Here is a 19,694-nt window from a genome sequence, read left to right on the forward strand (position 1 = left end):
GGGCGGGGCAGGCCTCCCACTCCTCTACCCACCTATCCTCGTCGTCTATTAGCCTCCATCTATGGATCCACCTAGGTCTCTGTCTATCCTCTATCTATGATTTATCATCCATCCATCATCTCTGTATCATCTAATTATCCCCCGCTCTCTATTATCCTCTATGTATCTGCCTACCTACCTATCATCTATCAATCTACAATATCTATCTATTTATTTATTTATTCATTTATTTATTTATTCATTCATTCATTTATTTATCTATCTATCATCTATCAATCTATCTATCTACTGTACCTACCTACCTACTTACTACCTTACTACCTATCATCTACTTACCTACCTATCATCTATCTATCTACAATATCTATCTATCTATCTATCTATCTATCTACGGTATCATCTACCTACTTTCCTATCTATCTATCTATCTATCTATCTATCTATCTATCAATCTACGGTATCATCTACCTACTTTCCTATCTATCTATCTATCTATCTATCTATCTATCTATCTATCTATCTAATCTATCTATCTATCTACAATATCTATCTATCTATCTATCTATCTACGGTATCATCTACCTACTTTCCTATCTATCTATCTAATCTATCTATCTATCTATCTATCAATCAATCTACGGTATCATCTACCTACTTTCCTATCTACCTATCTATCTACCTTTCTATCTATCTATCCATCCATCCATCTATCAATCTACGGTATCATCTACCTACTTTCCTATCTATCTATCTATCTATCTATCTATCTATCTATCTATCTATCTATCTATCTATCTACCTACCTACCTATCTTTCTATCTATCTTTCTTTCTATCTATCTATCTATCATCTATCTATCTATCTTTCTTTCTATCTATCTATCTATCCATCCATCCATCCATCTATCAATCTACGGTATCATCTACCTACTTTCCTATCTATCTATCTATCTATCTATCTATCTATCTTTCTTTCTATCTATCTATCTATCCATCCATCCATCCATCCATCTATCAATCTACGGTATCATCTACCTACTTTCCTATCTATCTATCTATCTATCTATCTATCTATCTATCTATCTATCTATCTAATCTATCTATCTATCATCTATCTATCTATCTACCTATCTATCTATCCATCCATCCATCCATCTATCAATCTACGGTATCATCTACCTACTTTCCTATCTACAATATCTATCTACCTACAGTATCTATCTACATACCCACCATCTGTCTGTCTGTCTGTCTGTCTACCTATCTATTTCTATGCTGCCCTTCTGATATTCAGGGCGGCTCACAACAAATAATATACACATGATAGAAATCTATATAAAATTACAGCTAAAAAATCCCCATAGTTAAAAAAGCCAACTAAACGGATTCAGACATGGTGCATCAGACATTCATTCATTGAATGCCAACAGTGGAAACAGCGTGTCTGTTTTGTGTAGGTGAAGACAGAGCTTGTTTTCATTTTCAACCACTTTCATTTTTGGGGAGCATCTTTGTATTTTTGAGGTGCTGTTTTTTTTTAACAGCAGCTGACATCTTGGCACGTGCCCTACTGAAGTCAATAAACTGTTTATAGTTGTGTGGAATTGTTGGCATTTGTCTTCAAATCTATGCAATTAAGTGTTGATACCATATATCAGAATTCTTCTATACACTTAGGCTAAATTAGGGCTAATAAGTTAAGGCTCATGTGATTCAAACTCTTTTGAATGAAGTCAGACCTCTTTCCTGGATTTATTCATCACAAATAAAAATATAAAACAGGTCCGGGAAATATGTTTTTTAACAAAGCCATGGTATTTTAGCGGCAATCAGGAGACAACAAATTTTGATTGACAAATAAAAGGATTTATAGAGTGCAGAGGAGACCAGTTTCTTGCTTCATAACAAACTTATAAAAAACAACACCGGTAGCATTTAAGCAGTTAAAGAGCGACTTCTACGTATGTTCTCAGTAAATGAATATCAAAAAAGTTAAAAGGGAATAGATGTTACAATGACAAAAATAGTTAATTGATAGTTAATTCATAATTCACTTGCATAGCCTCTCCTGCTTTTGAAGTTTCTTAAGATTGTTTTAGTCCACACACATTGTTGAGGCATAAATTCTGTGTCAGAAGTTCAGTAGCAGAATCTTGGATCCTGCAAAAAAAGAGTCCTGTGTTCTAGGAGCAGATTGAGGCCCCTCGTTCATCGCTTTTCCAATTTTTTGTACTTTGCTTCTGTAAAGGACAAAAAACAATATTAATATCAATGTTTCGTTTGCATTTCAGTTGTGAGTCTAGTCCATAGTTCCCTCTAAGCTGAGCAGTGAGCAATCGCTCACTTAAAAATCATCATCAACTCAGAGTTTTCCAAACCTGCAAAGAAGCCGAGAGGGAAAGAGTGAGAGGGAAGGAGAGAGAGAGGAAGAGAGAGAAACAGATAGAAAAAAGAGAGGAAGGAAAAGAGAAAGAAAAAGAATGGGAGTAAGGAAGAGAGAAAGAAAATCAAAATCTAGTTTGAAACTAGCTCAACTATTTAAGTGGCATTTTGATATTGATAGAGTTGCCCTATTATGAGCTCACTCTTATAGACACACAGTACAGTATTTTATTTTGAAATTCTCTGAGGCAAAACAGGGTGGGTTTTTTGTTTGTTTGTTTGTTTGTTTGTTTGTTTATTATTTCTGTGCCGCCCAGTCCCAAAGGGACTGCCGCTCAGACACTATACTTTTCCGCCCACCCCCAAAAAAAATTAGAGGGAACACTGGTCTAGTCAGTCATGTTTAAGAACAGAGGTCCCCAAACTTGGTAACTTTAAGACTTGTGGACTTCAACCCACAAGTCTAAAAGTTGCCAAGTTTGAAGACCATCTCTGTTATAGAAGGACAACAAAACCTTGAGAGCAAATATACATTCAATGTAATTTCTTCATTTAATCAACAGAAAGGATTATAATACTTTATTTGGCCAAGTATGATTACACCCACAAAGAATTTGCCTCCAGTGCAGAAGCTCTCGGTGTACATGCAAAGCAACTTACAAACTTATTCTTCAAGTGGACTTCATTTCTTAAGAGTTAGGAGTACGAAGTCCTTGACTTATGACGGGCTGCTTAGCAACTATTCAAAGTTATGACAGACCTTCCCAGGGCTATGTGCGACCCAAATTCAAAGCTCTAATGCCCCCCATGACACGTTTACATTTTGGGTGCCTGGCAGCCGGCCTGCATTTATGGCTATTTGCAGTATCCTACATTAGTTTCCAGCAAAGACCACCCACTATGGACAATGGGTTTGCCTAATGACCATGGAATTTGCTTAAAGATTACAAAAGGTTTGTAAAATCAGGCATAATATGGGCGGCAAAATGTCTGCATTTTTCTGCACTTATTGCATCCACGGATTCTCACCCAGCTGCCCTCTCTAGGCTGACCTGCTCTCCTCCTCTTATTTTGGGGGAAACACGGGTAGTATTAAATAGATATTTATTTATTTATTTATTTATTTATATATCTCCGAGACCGCCTTCTGCTGCACAAATCCCAGCGACCGATTAGGTCCCACAGAGTGGGCCTTCTCCGGGTCCCATCAACTAAACAATGTCGATTGGCGGGCCCCAGGGGAAGAGCCTTCTCTGTGGCGGCCCCAACTCTCTGGAACTAGCTCCCCCCAGAGATTAGAACTGCCCCTACCCTCCTTGCCTTTCGTAAACTCCTCAAAATCCACCTTTGTCGTCAGGCATGGAGAGAACTGAGATATCTCCCCCGGGCCTATATAATTTATGTATGCTATGTTTGTAGGTATGTCTGCTTAAAAATGGGTTTTTTTAACTGTTTTAAATTTTAAATTGTAAATTATTAGATTTGTCAGGAACTGTTTTTATTGTGTTGTGAGCCGCCCCGAGTCTACAGAGAGGGGCGGCATACAAATCTAATAAATAAATAAATTAAATAGATATGCTAGAAATATCAGAGGTATTTCCTTACCAGATTCCTCAGTGCTTCAATAATGGTCGAGCTTTTAATATACCATCTATGAGACACACACACAAGTGGGTGGAAATGTCTGTACAGTGTCTTATAGAGCAAATGTTGCTGAAGCCCTGGCCATCACCCGTTGACCATTTTTGGCCTCTGCGCATCCCATTTTCTGTCTCCAGATGCTCCATTTTCAGCCTACGATCAGCGACGGTAGGCAGCGGGAATCCCAGCTGCTGGAACAGGCTGAAAATGGGGCGTGTGGAGGCCCAAAATGGGGCACACAAAGGCAGCAGCGATCCCTGCAGCCTGGAAGAGCTGATGGGCGTTATTGCAGGAGGTCCATCCAACTGGCAATCGGTTGTTCATGCTAAATCACCAGCCTGCGATAGCATGCTGAAGTTGACCAGGCCATTTGTTGTTAGAAAGCTAGCTAGATGAATAGATCTAGGAGGTAGAGGTAGTTTTTCTTGTTTTCCTCCCCAAAATCTACGTGTTGCGTCTTATAGACTGAAAAATACGGTACTTGAAAAAGTCTTAAAAATTCAGATTTATATTCAGAGATGTTACCTGCCTTGAAAACGGCCTATGATGAGCTGTGTAACACAGTCAAACATCACCAGAGAAAATTACGCATGACACTGTGTATTATCATAAATGCTCTATGATTAATGCTCTGTCATAAAATGTTTCACAAAAGCTTGCCAAATTTTACTTCCATGGGCAGTCTTCGGAGAGGGGCGGCATACAAATCTAATAAATTATTATTAAATTATTATTATTATTATTATTATTATTATTATTATTATTATTGTGGGCTGTTTCCTTAATAATAATAATAATAATAATAATAATAATAATAATAATAATAATAATATTGGTTATGACGTTTAAAGCCCTTCATGGCATAGGACCAGAATATCTCCGAGACCGCCTCCTGCCGCACGAATCCCAGCGACCGATTAGGTCCCACAGAGTGGGCCTTCTCCGGGTCCCGTCAACTAAACAATGTCGGTTGGCGGGCCCCAGGGGAAGAGCCTTCTTTGTGGCGGCACCGGCCCTCTGGAACCAACTCCCCCCGGAGATTAGAACTGCCCCTACTCTTCCTGCCTTCCGTAAACTCCTTAAAACCCACCTTTGCCGTCAGGCATGGGGGAACTGAAACATCTCCCCCTGGGCACGTTTAATTTATGCATGGTATGTCTGTGTGTGTGTCTGTTAGCATATGGGGTTTTTAGATATTTAAATATTTTAAATTGTCTGATTGCTTATGATTTGTTTCTACATGTTGTGAGCCGCCCCGAGTCTTCGGAGAGGGGCGGCATACAAATCTAAGTAATAAATAAATAAATAATAAATAAAATAAATAATAATAATTTATTAGATTTGTATGCCGCCCCTCTCCAAAGACTCATTAGAAGTTCAAAGTGCTTTTCTCCATGAACACACTTACATTCCCAGGCTCTGCTTGGGAAGGGGATAAAATCAAAACTTTACCACCATTGTCCTAGTAGTAATTGGAGTTTGTTGGAAGACCTACCAAGTTTTTTGGAATACGCGTCCAGCTTGTAGGCGGCCTGTTCCAAAGCGGCCACTTGCTCTTCAATCTGATTGATTTGTTCCAGGTAGGGCTGAAGTGCGGCATCTTGGGGAATACGGGAAGGGGAGAAAAAAGTGAGAACTTATTGAGAATTTAAAAAAAACCCTGCTACTTGACAGGAAGGTGCAGAAATTGAATTGTGCACGCATCTCTGCGACCCCACATTAGAATAGAATAGAATAGAATAGAATAGAATAGAATAGAATATAATTTTTATTGGCCAAGTGTGATTGGACACACAAGGAATTTGTCTTTGGTGCAGATGCTCTCAGCATCCATAAAATAAGATATACATTTTTCAAGAATCATGTGGTACGACACTTAATGATTGTCATAGGGGTCAAATAAGCAATGAAGAAGCAATATTAATAAAAATCTTAGGATATAAGCAACAAGTTACAGTCATACAGTCAACATGGGAGGAAATTATGTGCTTTGACATTGATTCCTATGGGAAAAATTGCTTCTTCTTACAAACCATTCTACTTAAGAACCTGGTCACGGAATGAATTATGTTCGTAAGTAGAGGCACCACTGTATTTTAACATTCCTCCAAAACACAAGGAAGCGTGAAAACCCCCTATGTTTGAACACAATTAAAGTTTGTTTCAACTTACACTTCTGATTTAAGTCTTTCAAATTCCGACTTATGTTTATAGCAATGTCTTTCATTTCCAGATACTTCAAACTAGTTAGTTTGTTCATGTTTTCCAGGAGTTTGTAATCTTCACTAGTTGCTAAAAAAAAATAGAAGAGAAGGAAGGAGATGGGTTCACACATTGCATTTTGCCAAAGCTTGTTTTAACAATGATTTATTTATTACCGGTATTTATTTCTTAAATTCATTTGCCAGCCTACGGGGCTACTCTAGGTGTCTTTATTTATTGAATAAGCAACCAATGGCTGGCTTCACAAAACGCTAAATTCAAATCATATCAGATTGAACCAAAAACCAAACCAAGCAGGTGAAACTTTACTTTTATAAAATGTAACCACCGTTTTAGTTTCATAATATGTCATTCTCCCAGTCTCTCTTAGGCTGATTAATGGAATATGAATCCTAAAACCATCAGTGTTGCTTCTGGCTTTTACTGTCATCAGAAACACTCAAAACGTTTTCTTAAGAGGCGAAAGGATTAAGTTGACAAACGGACAGCTTCCTGTCTAGACTGGGCCACAATTAGGAGCCTGCCCAAAGTGAATGGGGCAAAACACTTTTTGGGGATGCTGTGGGGAAAAAGTAGGTTGGTTGACTACAAAATCAATCAGTCATGTTCTGATTCCATTTGAAATTTCCTTTAAAAAAAAAAAAAAAGATAAATTCTCTCAGTATTTTTTGACACCTATTAAGGATTTCAGGAAAATTTGTAAAGAATCACACTGGGTGTTAAATTTAAATTTACTATTAACTCACCAGTAAGTTCACCTGTTAGGTAAATTGCCATTTTATTAAACATTTCTGTACAAAGTTCATTAATATCAGCATCTGCTGGCTCCGTGGCTTCTTCTGCAGTTTCCACAACAGGTTCTTCTATTCAGAAGTATAAAAGAAAAGATTTATATTTTAGCAGTACAAACAAGCTTAATGTTTTCAGCATCAGAAAGTAATGAAAATTAGAACTTTTAATTGGATATGTAATGTACGAGCCTTCATCTTACTGTTACCAATACTTGAAGAAAAGATCTTATTTCATTTACCATATTTGCTCCCTAACAAAAATGTTCTTAAGCTTAAAAAATAATATATTAAAACCAGGGTAGACAAAAATCTACTGGACGGTACAAAGCGATGGAAGCGGCCAGCAGGGGATGCCACATTATTACGGTACCGCTATGAACAGCTTTGAATGGTACCATATGTTTTTCCACCGTACCGTATGTAAACATGACTACGCCTTATTTTCGGGGGGTGCTTTATATTAGCAAATTCTGCAAAACCTCTGACATTTATTTATTTATTTATTGGATTTATATGCCACCCCTCTCCGAAGACTTGGGGCGGCTAACAGCAATCATAAAACAGCGTACAATAATAATCCAATACTAAAAACGATTAAAAACCCATTAATATAAAAAACCAAACATACATACAGACATACCATGCATAAAATTGCAAAGGCCTAGGGGGAAAGGGAATCTTCATTCCCCCATGCCTGGCGGCAGAGGTGGGTTTTAAGCAGCTTACGAAAGGCAAGGAGGGTGGGGGCAATTCTAATCTCTGGGGGGGAGTTGGTTCCAGAGGGCCGGGGCCGCCACAGAGAAGGCTCTTCCCCTGGGTCCCGCCACGCGGCATTGTTTAGTTGACGGGACCCCGAGAAGGCGGTCCCGGAGATAATCTGGTCCGGTGCCATGAAGGGCTTTATAGGTCATAACCAACACTTTGAATTGTGACCGGAAACTGATCGGCAACCAATGCAGACTGCGGAGTGTTGGTGTAACATGGGCATATTTGGGAAAGCCCATGATTGCTCTCGCAGCTGCATTCTGCACAATCTGAAGTTTCCGAACATTTTTCAAAGGTAGCCCCATGCCTTACTTTTGGGGTATGTCTTATTTTTGGAGAAACAGGGTAGTAGATAATGTATATTTTTGTATGCCTGTCTGTAATATGTACATACACATATGGCATATATACATAGAATTAAATAGTATATTTTGGATGTTGAGTAATAGTAAATAGAGAGGGAAATTGTATCTCTTTGAGGCGAGGAGAGCTCAGGCAGCCTAATCTTAACCCTTGATGTGAAGGTGACGTCAAGTTGGCCATCTTTAAGCCAATCACATAACCTTTAAGCCGCCACCACCCAGTCACATGATCGTCAAGCCACTCCCACCTGGTCACATGGCTGGCAAGCCACACCCACAAAATAAACCAAGGCCACAGTATGGTAGTAAAAAAAATTGCAGCCCTTCACTGCCTAGATGGGAGCAGTTCCCACCAGTGAAGTGGCCACAACACAAACAAGCAAGCACCTTAGAACAGTGTTTCCCAACCTTGGCAACTTGAAAATATCTGGACTTCAACTCCCAGAATTCCCCAGCGCTGGCTGGGGAATTCTGGGAGTTGAAGTCCAGATATCTTCAACTTGCCAAGGTTGGGAAACACTGCCTTAGACTGTGCACTATTTACCTCAGGTGGCTCTGGAGGGCGGGAACCCCACCCTCCCTCCCTCACCTTCAGCCAAGGCAACCAAAGGGGAGGATTCCTGAGGGGAAAAATCAACCCCACGGGATGCGAAGCTGAGGCAGTCTGCCCGCCGGGCACGGGTCATTTCGCGGATCGAGGAACCTGAGGGGAAAGACTGAGGAAAACTCGGGGGTTGGCGTGGCTGGGGCCTAGCGGGTGTTTCGTGAGGGGGAAGAGACGCCTCCAATTCCTGTCCTGGGGAGAAAGGAGGGGTGTCGAGGCCGCAGAGGGGCGCGCCGGGAAGAGGCACTCCGGGACGGCGCTTACGTTTGGAGGTTGGGCGGCGGGTCTCTTCCAGGCCGTCTTCCAACGAGGCGGCAGCCGCGGCCATGGCGGCCTTCCCGGGAACGGAGAGAGTAAAGCCGGGTGGCGGTAGCAGCTCCCGAGCGCGCCTGACGTCTCCGGGGCCCTGCACGGTCTTGTTTACCTCAGGCGCCTGTCATCCCGCTCGGCTCGCCCTCGCCGCCTCGGAGGCTGCGCTCTCGGCCCGCTGACTCGCGCCGCCCGAGCTGAGGGGGCCGGTCCCGCGGACGCCTCTTCCGGGCCGCAGCCGTCGAGACATTCGCCGGCGCTCGTACGGCCGCCTCCGCGGGTAAATCGAAAGGAAGAGCGTGTCAAATGTGCGCCGCCAAAGCCTGGACGCATCGGTGCCTTTGGAAGCAGGGGAAGGCTCGGCAAGGCGGACTCCGGCCTCGAAGCCGCCTTCGGAACTACTCCCCACACGGTCGGAGAAGATGGGATAGGAGAAGTAGTGGAGGGGGCCCTGCCTAAGCAGAGGTCCCTTCCAACTCTGAATTATTTATTATTTTTATTGTTGGTTTTTTTGTTATTTATTATTATTATTGTTTTGTTGTTGTTGTTGTTGTTGTTGTTATTATTATTATTATTATTATTATTATTATTATTATTATTATTATTACTGTATTATTATCACAAAAAACCCTGTAATACACAGCAAACAAGATTTATATGCCGGGCATTGTGAGTGGAACACTTCCCAAGCGTCTCGGACTGTGATGTATTTTCATAGTGATGCACCTATGGCGGCCTTTTGTAGTTGACAGATAGTGATTTTATTATTTGCAAATGCTGGCTGAGGTCTTTTGGCACAGCATCCAGTGTGCTGGTTATTATTGGGACCATCTGTACTGGTTTATGCTAATTTTAAGATCCTGGTATGGCTAAGTTTTTCTTGTTGCTTCTCTTCAATTCATTATTATTATTATTATTATTATTATTATTATTAGTAGTAGTAGTAGTAGTAGTACAGTGTTCCCTCGATTTTTGTGGGTTCGAACTTCGTGAATAGCCTATACCATGGTTTTTCAAAAAATATTAATTAAAAAACACTTGTTTTTTTCCTATACCACGGTTTTTCCCACCCAATGACGTCATGTCATCGCCAAACTAATAATTTTTGCAAATAACAACAACAAAAAATTGTTAATAAATAATTATGTTTATAAATATCAGGATCACTAAGTGTCTTGTTCAATGGTGAATACCAGTAATAATGGTGAGTCAATGGTTGCTAAGGGAATGGGAGATGGTAATTTAGGGGTTTAAAGTGTTAAGGGAAGGCTTGTGATACTGTCCATAGCCAAAAATGGTGTACAGTATTTACTTCCGCATCTCTACTTCGCGGAAATTCGACTTTCGCGGGCGGTCTCGGAACGCATCCCCTGCGGAAATCGAGGGAACACTGTACTGGTATTTTATTTGGTAGCCCCTTTGGGCTGTTTTTTGCTCTCGGGATTCAGGAAAGCCTCCTGTCCCAGGCTTTAGGGAGAGCAAAAACAGCCGAAAAGAAGGCTAAAAACTAGCGCTGTAGCTGACGTAAGGCAACACCTCATGTGCCGTCAGATATGGCTCCATGTACCATTTGTGGCATACGGGCCATAGGTTCGCCATGACTGACCTATGACTTTTAGTTGTTGTCCATTAAAAGTGTAAAAAAAACCCCACTATTTTACTCACTGGCCTTGTTACGAGGCAGGTTATATATCAAATATTGGGACAAAACATACTTTTATGTGTCAGCATAATTTGCTCTGTCCCGACAATTTATGTTGCCATTTTGTGTTGCCCCAGAGTGAAGGAGAGCACTTTTCAAAAGCTATCTGGGTGAGCTTCTAAGAGATGCTCCACTGAAGCCGATATTTATCTGATATGAGTTAGAAGTGCCTCAATAAGGAATTTATTCTGTAGAAGACGACGGGGATGTCCATTTCTTTCCCTTTATTGGAACTGTTTGTGTTTATGCTCATACTTTTCATTCCATACAGGACTGTAAGTTGTTTGTATCCTTACAATTTTTATTGATATTGTTTCCTGATTGCTTATTTGTACCCTATGACAATCTTTAAGTGTTTGTCCCACATGATTCTTGACAAATGTATCTTTTCTTTTATGTACATTGAGAGCTTATGCAACAAAGACAAATTCCTTGTGTGTCCAGTCACGCTTGGCCAATAAAGAATTCCATCTCGCTACCTATCATCTATCCTATCAATCTAAATTCCTTCTCCCATTAGCTTCTACCTTAGAATCTTACCTATATTACACTGAATTTATTAAAATGCAACCAAGCATTTTCCTCTACAACTTCCCTTGAATCAGTAATTCCTCCAAAGTTTTTACTATATTTTCTTCTATGAACTGCCTATTTTGTAATAATTAGCATCGAGTCCACAGTAATTGATTTCTGATCTCTTCTTATACCTGAAGGAGAAAATTGTTAGGTAGAAAGACAACTTTAGATTTTCCTGTGAAGATGATGCTTCACAGATGGCAGAGTAATTAAAGCTCATCATCAGCACTATTTTGCACATCTTTGAAAAATATAATTTGTTTCCAGAAACTGCCATCCAAAACTCATGATAAAATGTTTCCTGAGATTGTGGATATTAAAACTTAACAGTATTTGCTTTTTTTCACTTTGCTGCAGATTATTCTATTCAGGAATGAAAACATTAATTTACACAGGCTGGCCTTTTAGTATGGCCGTATTTTGGGAAAAATATATACAATTGTCAACACGATTGTACAACTGTCACGTACATGTCGATTATTATTATTATTATTATTATTATTATTATTATTATTATTATTATTATTATTATTATTATTATTATTATTTAGATTTGTATGCCGCCCCTCTCCGTAGACTCTTGTTCTAATAGCATGTACTGTATTTCCAATTTGTGAAAGAATCAAGAATTCTATTGTGGCTCAAGAATTCTATTTGCGTCCTGTGCAATTAGTAACGGACCCAGACAGTGGTGATTCGGTCCAGGTTTCTCTACTACTGAAAGATGACTGATATTTGTTGGATTGGCATCTTCGTTAGTTCCTTTATTTAATAAAGCAAAAAGTACAGTATGTACAGTAAACCTATTCTGCAGTACCTATATCTCACTGTTTTATGAACAGGAAAGGTTCTCACACAAGGAAATGGAAGTGATGGACGGGTGTTTGTCTGCAAAACCGTAGTGCATTCATCCTCCCGCCAAGATAATGACCTTTAATAACACCACCCACAGGATCCCTAATCTTTTGACTTTTCTTTCTTTGTGTGAGAAGAAAAAAGTACAAAACAACATTCTTCCCTGAAAAATGTCTCAATTTTTTTCCAAGTTGCAGGATACATTATCAGTAGAAGCACAACATTGCTGCACTAATGCAAGAAGTCACAATAAAAATGCAGATGATTGTACCGACGAACAATAGTCACACAGGAAAAAGGTTCTTGAGAATTGCTGCTTCACTGGCTTGAGGAGATTGTCTTGATGCATCACACAAGAACAACTACGGCATAGCAGAGATGGAATAATGTGGCATTACTGGATCTAGTTTCTTGACTAAAGGCCTTTGGGTTTGTCATCATATCGATTTACATAAATGACAGAGCATCTATCCAAGCAGGACTAACTGGATCAGGACAAATAGCAAATCTATGCAACGCATGAAAGTGCTTCTGCAACCGCCTCGTCTAGCCCACACACTAGAATTCCAGGTTAACCAAGTACTAACTTAGTCTAGCCCAGGGATGTCAAACTTGATTTCACTGAGGACCGCATTAGGGTTGTGTTTGACCTTGGGGACCCAGGGTGGGCGTGGCCAGTTTGATATCATTCATCAAGGCTCCATTTTGGGCTGTGATAGCCTCATGCAGCTCTCCACCAGGCGGCCCTCCTGAGCTCTGTTTCGACTGGCAGAGGGCGGCAGGAGGCTGTTGTGGCCAAAAATGGAAAACCGGAGGGCCACATGCAGCCTTCCCAAGCTCCATTTCTACTGGCAGAGGGCTTCAGGAGGCAGTTGTCAAAAAATACAACATAGGAGGATCATATGTGGCCCTCCCAATCTCCGTTTTCAATGGCTGAGGGTTGCAAGAGGTCATCACAGCCAAAAATGGAACACAGGAGGGCAAGCGTGCGGTCCTCCTGACCTCCGTTTTCACTAGCAGAGGCATCATCATCATAATAACATAGTTGGAAGGGACCTTGGAGGTCTTCTAGTCCAACCCCCTGCCTAGGCAGGAAACCCCACACTACTTCAAACAGATGGTTATCCAACATCTGCTTTAAAAATTCCAGTGTTGGAGCATTCACAACCTCTGGAGGTGAGCTGTTCCACTGATCAACCGTTCTGACTCAGGAAATTTCTCCTTAGTTCTAAATTGCTTCTCTCTTTGTTTAGTTTCCACCCATTGCTTCTTGTCCTACCCTCAGGTGCTTTGGAGAACAGGTGGACTCCTTCTTTTTTGTGGCAACCCCTGAGATACTGGAAGGCTGCTATCATGTCTGCCCCTATCATTAAACTAGCCATGCCCAGTTCCTGCAACCGTTCTTCGTATGTTTTATCCTCCAGCCCCCTAATCATCTTTGTTGCTCTTCTCTGGACTCTTTCTAGAGTCTCAACATCCTTTCTGCATCATGGCGACCAACACTGATTGCAGTGCCGCCTTATAAAGTGGCCTTATAAAGTGGTATTAACACTTCATGGATGGGCCAGTCCTTCAGTTTCCAGGCCGGGCCCTCAGGCCAGATCTAAATCCCCTGTGGGCCACCTGTGGCTGGCGGACCTTGAGTTTGACACCCTGGTCTAGCCTTTTTGTTTCTGAAAGCTTCCAAAGACGGCAGATTAAAGGTTAACAAAGCCCAGCATATAATGGATTGATGCATCGCCTGGATTTTAAAAATACTTGCGTTTCTATTTCAGGACATTTATAAGATAAGTAAACAAGGAGAAGGCATCTAATAGTCCAGAATGCATCTAAGGCAGTGGGTTGCAGTCCTGTGTACATGTGTGGAAATAACTGATGTATGTACTTTGTCATCTGAATATCTCACAGGTCTCAGAAGGCAACATGTTTTGTTATTGGTTGTGCATATTATCTTTACCTACTGACCGACATTTTTTAAAAATTTTTAGTGTCGATGATACATACCCTTCCTTATATTTTTTTTATAGTCTAGGGACGTTGACATTTTACCATGGTCAAAATCTACTGACTACTTTATCAGAAATATATTGTTTTTCAATGTATAAATCAGACCATTTAAATATGCAGAACTTTAGCCAAGTTTCAGAATTGTCACTTGAATATTTGAATCCTAGCAGTATTGGTGTAACAATGATATACCAGCTAATTACAGTTTCCAGTATGGACTTGGTTTCCCTACAAGAAGTGAAACCTGGGCAGAAAAAGTCCTTCTGCAAATTCTGACAATACCAAATACAGCGATTGCTGTGAAACGTTTAAAACAGTGCCAAATTTGAGTCCGGTTGGTGATATAAAACCCTGGATGGGTTCTGGATTGTGTGACTTCCGGTTCACTCCGGTCATGGGTGGGCGTACATGTGCAGTACTAAAAAAAGTCTTCTGCGCATGTGCAGAAGCAAAGAAGATGGTGGCGCCTATGCCGCCATCGGACGACCGGCTCGGGGGCATGGCAGGCCTGGGTTGCTCCTGGCTCCAGCGACCTAAGGCGCCAAGTTACTAGCTATTCTATAGAACTGGTCCGAACCAGTAGGAACCCATACAAATTTTAAAAGCCAGGGAATGTTTCCTTTTTAATTTCATTTGCTTATATATGGCCAGAAACTGTACGTAAATCTGTCAGGGCCTTTATCCTTTGTCCCTTCTGCATCAGTAGACCAACAATAAGACTAGTAGGGGTTAGCGGTTAAAAGAACCGCTTGCCCACTCTGTGCTGACATGAATGGGGTCCCTACCTCAAAAGCTCTTTTTTGTAAAGAAAGGGGGCAGAGATAGCCCTAGAGGCCGGATGGAAACATCATTAAAGGCTTTACTAGTCTAACCAGAGGTGGGCTGCTCAGGTGGGAGGGTGACGTGGTGCTCACCCCCGTGGCTCTGAGTGCTAGCGGAGTCCAGCACAATTACGCTACAGCACCTGGGCAGGTAGCGAAATCGCACATAGACACGCTGGTGCGCCCACGGCCCAGGTGCAGTAGCCTAATTGCGCTGGACTCCGCTAGCTAGTATGTTTATATGTATGTTTCTTTTTTAATAAGGAGTTTTTAGCTATTTTTAATTATTAGATTTGCTTATATTGTATTATTACTGTTGTGAGCCGCCCCGAGTCTACGGAGAGGGGCGGCATACAAATCTAATTAATAACAATAGCAATAACAATAACAATAACAATAATAATAATAATTCAGAGCCATGGGGGTGAGCACGTCACCTGAGCAGCCCACCTCTCTGTCTAACTATAGTGAAAAAGCAAGAGTACTGAAGAGCAATTGATGCCGCGTGTATTCAGGACTAAGCTAGAAGTTCCTGCTAGATTTGAACTGGGTGGCCTTGGGAGTCTGCGTGTTTAACAGGTCTAATCTGGAAAGAAGGGGGTAGACCCCCTGACTCCTATTCAGAGAGTTCATGCTGATGTAATTCTCCTGCACGTGGGCTGCATCCAATCCACTGTCGTCCGCTACAACACGTTCAGCTGTCTGTGGAGCCCGGTTCTCTTGAGTCAGCTGGTCTCCCTGCAAACCAGGAGAGGGAAAAGACACTGGGATGAAGGGAAGACCAAGCCATTCTTCCAAAAACAAGGGTTTTCCCTTCATCTAGGGGGGCAGTGAGCTATTTCCATTGCTCTGTTGTAACCATAGGTTCTTAGGCACTGAACATTGGGATAGAATATTGCTGAAGAGTGATGTTTTAGCCTAATGGGTGCTGTATTAACCTTATTTCTTCCTCTATGGAAAGTCCAGGCTGAGCAAGCAAGCTGCAGAATCCATGACCACGTGGAAAATAATTAACTTGATATACAGCATGAAGAAAACCTATAGCTAACTTCCATATAAGGAAATATATGCCTTACTCTCATTCCTTTGCTAATCACCAGTAAACACACAATCCAGGAAAAGGCAAAGAATGGAGCTTCCGTTAATTATCTGTAGGGAAGTCACGAGGAGGTTGCCTTATACAGCGCATGAGTGAATGGTAGTTGGGGGAGGGCTTAATGTATGTGGCCTTCGCGGATTGGTTATTCTGTACATGTCAGGAAAAGTAAAATACAATAAAAGGAGAGATCTCAATATTGAGAAAACTTTCTCCGTTGCTTCATTTTGATGTGGCAATCATGGCATCCTGTGCCTTCCTAGAGGTCGGCTCACTGGGGGAGGGCTGTTTGCCTTCATTGCTCTGTTAGCTCTTGGGGTGCATTGAGTGTAGTGCCTTGAATTTCGGAGGGAAAGTAAATAGCATAAATGAACTGAGTGCCAACAAGCAGCAGAAGGAAAGATGATAAATAATTTCTGATACCAGAATCCAGCACAGATCCCTCTTGGCTCTGGGGATTGTAGACGTGAGATGAAATTCATCCGCCTGCCAAAAATGATTTCACACAAAGGCACCTCATGAAAATATAGAAATGTGCCGTGTTTCCCCGAAAATAATGCCCTGTCTTATATTTCCTTGAACCCTGGAATGAGCGCTTGGCCTTATTCCCATGCTCTCAAAAGCCTGATTGGGCTTATTATCAGGGGGGGGTGTCTTATTTTGGGGGGAAACAGGTGCTTACATTCTCAGACTGAAGCACATCAGCCACTTAATGCACATCTTTCACATTTGGGTGGAAAATATGGAAACTGAATGGTCTTTTTAAAATAAATCTACACATATTATTGATTTTAGATATTTTCAGAACATTATTTTTGTTGTTTTTCTTGGTTTAAGCTCTTGAACTTTTTTTGGGGGGTAAAGCATAGTTAATATGCCACAATATTTTATCCTTATGAACTTATTTCAGATTTCATTTCATGTCATTAATTTTTTTTCTAAGAATGAACATCATATTTAGAGCATTTCTAACATGCAACCAATGTGCTGATATAATAGTGATGACAGTAGGTTTTATGTTACCTCCATAAGGGCTGGTGCTGTAAACAATGTTTCTCAACACGTTAAGTTATGGTATGTAAACCAACTCCTTATATTCCCTGACCCAGTGATTTTCAATCTTTTTTGAGCCACGGCACATTTTTTACATTTATGAAACCCTGGGGCACATTGAGTGGGGCGGGGGGAGTCTAAAAAAAGTTTGGACAAAAAAAATATCTCTCTTCCTCCCTTTCACTCTATTTCTCTCTCCCTCTTTCTCTCCCTTCCTTCCTCTTTCTTTCTTTCTCTCCATCCCTCTTTCTTTCTCTTCCTTCCTCTCTTTTTTGCTCTCTTTCTCCCTCCCTCCCTACCTCCCTCTATGTCTTTCTCTCGCTCTCCTTCCCTCCCTCTCTTTCTCTCTCACTTTCTTTCTCTCTTTCTCTCTTGCTTTCTTTCTCTTGTTCTCTTTCTCTCTCTCTCTCTTTCTTTCTTTCTCTTGTTCTCTTTCTCTCTCACTCGCTCTTTCTCTCTCTTGCTTTCTTTCTCTTTCTTTCTCTCTCTCTTTCTTTCTCTTTCTGAACTTCGCGGCACACCTGACCATATCACGGCACACTAGTGTGCTGCAGCACACTGGTTGAAAAACACTGCCCTAGCCAACATGGAATTTTGGAAGCAAAAATCCACATATCTCGAAGTGGCCACAGCTGAGAAACGTTTCTCTAAATTACTGGTGAAGAAATAACCCCTATCACGCTACCGTGGCAACTTTAAGATTTGTGGGCTTCCAGAATTGGCCGAGGAATTCTGGGACTTGAAGTCCACAAGTCTTAAAGTTGCCAAAGTTGGGCACTCCTGCTTAGGTGGACATTGCCAAGCCATTCCCAACCGTCTGCTGACCTACCTCCCGTGCCGAATCTTTTTTCTTCACTTTGTTCCGCTCCAGGTCTCCCAGTTTAACCACCAAGGCGTCTGTCTTGGAGATGATGCCACCCACAGATTTCTCCAACGTGAGCACTCGCCGCAGGAGTCTGGGCAGGGGGAGAGGGGGAAGAAGCTTTGAAAAGACCCAGTTTTAAAGTGGCATCTAGGGTAGAACATAGCGACAGGCAAGGAGAGTTTCATCGGGTTCTGATGCACCCACAGCATCTATTAGGATGGTTCTCCTGGTCACCAGCAGCAATGGGTTGCAGGCGGTACGGCCGGGATTGGGATTCCGGTAGCGGAAATTGAGATGCGCACGCATTTCTCCGCGCACCTGCCATGTGCACCTGCAGGCACGTGCGAGATTTGGCTTCTGCGCATGCACAGCAAGCGAAATCTCACGCGAGGACACGCGTGTGAGATTTTGCTGCTTTTCGGTGGTTTTTGCTTCTGTGCATGCGCGGAAGCAAAGAAATTGCTGAAAATCGCGGGATTTTCCACCCTCGCAAAGGATTTCACATGCTGCACATGCACAGAAGCCAAATCTCACACCGATGGGCACGTACGTGGCCCCCGAATGCATGCCAGCCTGCGACGATCCCGGAGGCCGTACTGGTACCAGCCCATAAGTGGAACCCCCGCCTGGCCACAAGTGTTCCTGAGAGTAGGAATATAATCTCAGCCAGTATTCATGGAAGTGGTTTACAATCTTAAACAAAGAGAAGAGGCGCCATTTCAGGAAATACAAAGGAATGCAGTGGGACCTCTACTTAAGAACTTTTCTAACTAAGAACCGGGCGTTCAAGATTCTTTGGCCTCTACTTAAGAACCATTTTCTACTTAAGAACCCGAGCCCAGAAAAATTTCCCAGGAAATTTGAGACTGGCACAAAGGCCCAGCCAGTTTCCCCTTTAATCCCGGCCACCTCGGGCTTTTCTGGGCTGCCAGAGGAGCCTTTCGGTGGCGCTTAAGGAGGCTTTGGCAGCCCAGAGTGAACGGAGCATTTTCCTTTCTCTGGGCGCTTGGAGAGGGAATAAACCTCTGCTGGTGCGCAGAGAAAAGAAACGCTCCCTTCGCTCTGGGCAGCCGAGGAGTCACCACAGCGAAGGAAAAGTGCTGGCTAGAACTTTACCTGTCTATTTTGATTTGTATTTGGTTATTGGTAAAATGAAATGAAATATTACACACATTTGGAATTCTTCCTCAGAAATTCGGCTGGTTTTGTTTGCTTGGTTATTCTTGGCCTCTGCAAAGCCGAGAGTGTTGTCTAAAGTGTTGTCCCTGAAGGATTTCCCCAAATTTTCGATTTCTTCATTCAGAGCAACCTGAGGAACAAAATTTAACCAGTTATTTAATCATAAAGAGGTTACACAATAATCTTACATACATGGATTTGTGTATTTTCTTCCCACTGGTTTTATCGTTGACCTTACGAGGCTCATTTTAATTCTCTGAGCAGCTAACAAATTTGTGCCACAACAACCTTCTACTTGATCCTGAAACTTCTATATGTAGTGGGGCCTTCTCAATAACTGCTCCAGGTCTTATAACTTACTCACTCACTCACTCACTCACTCACTCACTCACTCACTCACTTACTTATTTATAACTTATTTATTGTGCAATAGAACTGCCCATAAATTTGCAGGTTTTTTGCTT

At 41.7% G+C, this 19,694-nt stretch overlaps 2 protein-coding genes across 3 annotated transcripts in view; both read right to left on the reverse strand.

Moving 5' to 3' along the window:
* Window positions 1-1,843: 1,843 nt before the first annotated feature.
* On the reverse strand, window positions 1,844-9,358 carry BLOC1S2 (biogenesis of lysosomal organelles complex 1 subunit 2). Of its 2 annotated transcripts, none has more exons than XM_070751900.1 (5): window positions 9,032-9,358; window positions 6,992-7,108; window positions 6,195-6,314; window positions 5,518-5,622; window positions 1,844-2,239 (listed from the first exon to the last, which is right to left on the reverse strand). In XM_070751900.1, exons 1-5 carry the CDS (start codon window positions 9,093-9,095, stop codon window positions 2,208-2,210), a joined length of 438 nt encoding a protein of 145 aa, XP_070608001.1. In that variant the 5' UTR covers window positions 9,096-9,358; the 3' UTR covers window positions 1,844-2,207. The 2 variants fall into 2 exon arrangements, with proteins under 2 accessions (XP_070608001.1, XP_070608002.1); XM_070751901.1 differs by having other exon boundaries at window positions 6,992-7,105; window positions 9,032-9,342.
* Window positions 9,359-15,277: 5,919 nt separating this feature from the next.
* Window positions 15,278-19,694, reverse strand: part of PKD2L1 (polycystin 2 like 1, transient receptor potential cation channel) — a 38,788-nt gene continuing 34,371 nt past the window's right edge. The window contains exons 16-18 of the mRNA XM_070751963.1: window positions 19,224-19,360; window positions 18,016-18,142; window positions 15,278-15,775 (exon numbers count right to left, since the gene is read on the reverse strand). Of these exons, the coding sequence (XP_070608064.1) occupies window positions 15,560-15,775; window positions 18,016-18,142; window positions 19,224-19,360 (480 nt within the window). The 3' untranslated portion in view covers window positions 15,278-15,559. The remainder of the gene's footprint in view (window positions 15,776-18,015; window positions 18,143-19,223; window positions 19,361-19,694) is intronic.

This window comes from Erythrolamprus reginae, chromosome 5, assembly GCF_031021105.1.
Source record: "Erythrolamprus reginae isolate rEryReg1 chromosome 5, rEryReg1.hap1, whole genome shotgun sequence".
Lineage (NCBI taxonomy): Eukaryota > Metazoa > Chordata > Lepidosauria > Squamata > Dipsadidae > Erythrolamprus > Erythrolamprus reginae.

Coding starts and splice junctions, on each gene's coding strand:
- BLOC1S2 (XM_070751900.1), bottom strand. CDS start 9,095: ATGGCCGCGGCTGCCGCCTCGTTGGAAGACGGCCTGGAAGAGACCCGC. Junction 7,109..9,031: donor CCGCCGCCCAACCTCCAAAC/GTAAGCGCCGTC, acceptor ACTTCTGAATAG/AAGAACCTGTTGTGGAAACT. Junction 5,623..6,194: donor GAAAGACTTAAATCAGAAGT/GTAAGTTGAAAC, acceptor GTATTCCCCAAG/ATGCCGCACTTCAGCCCTAC.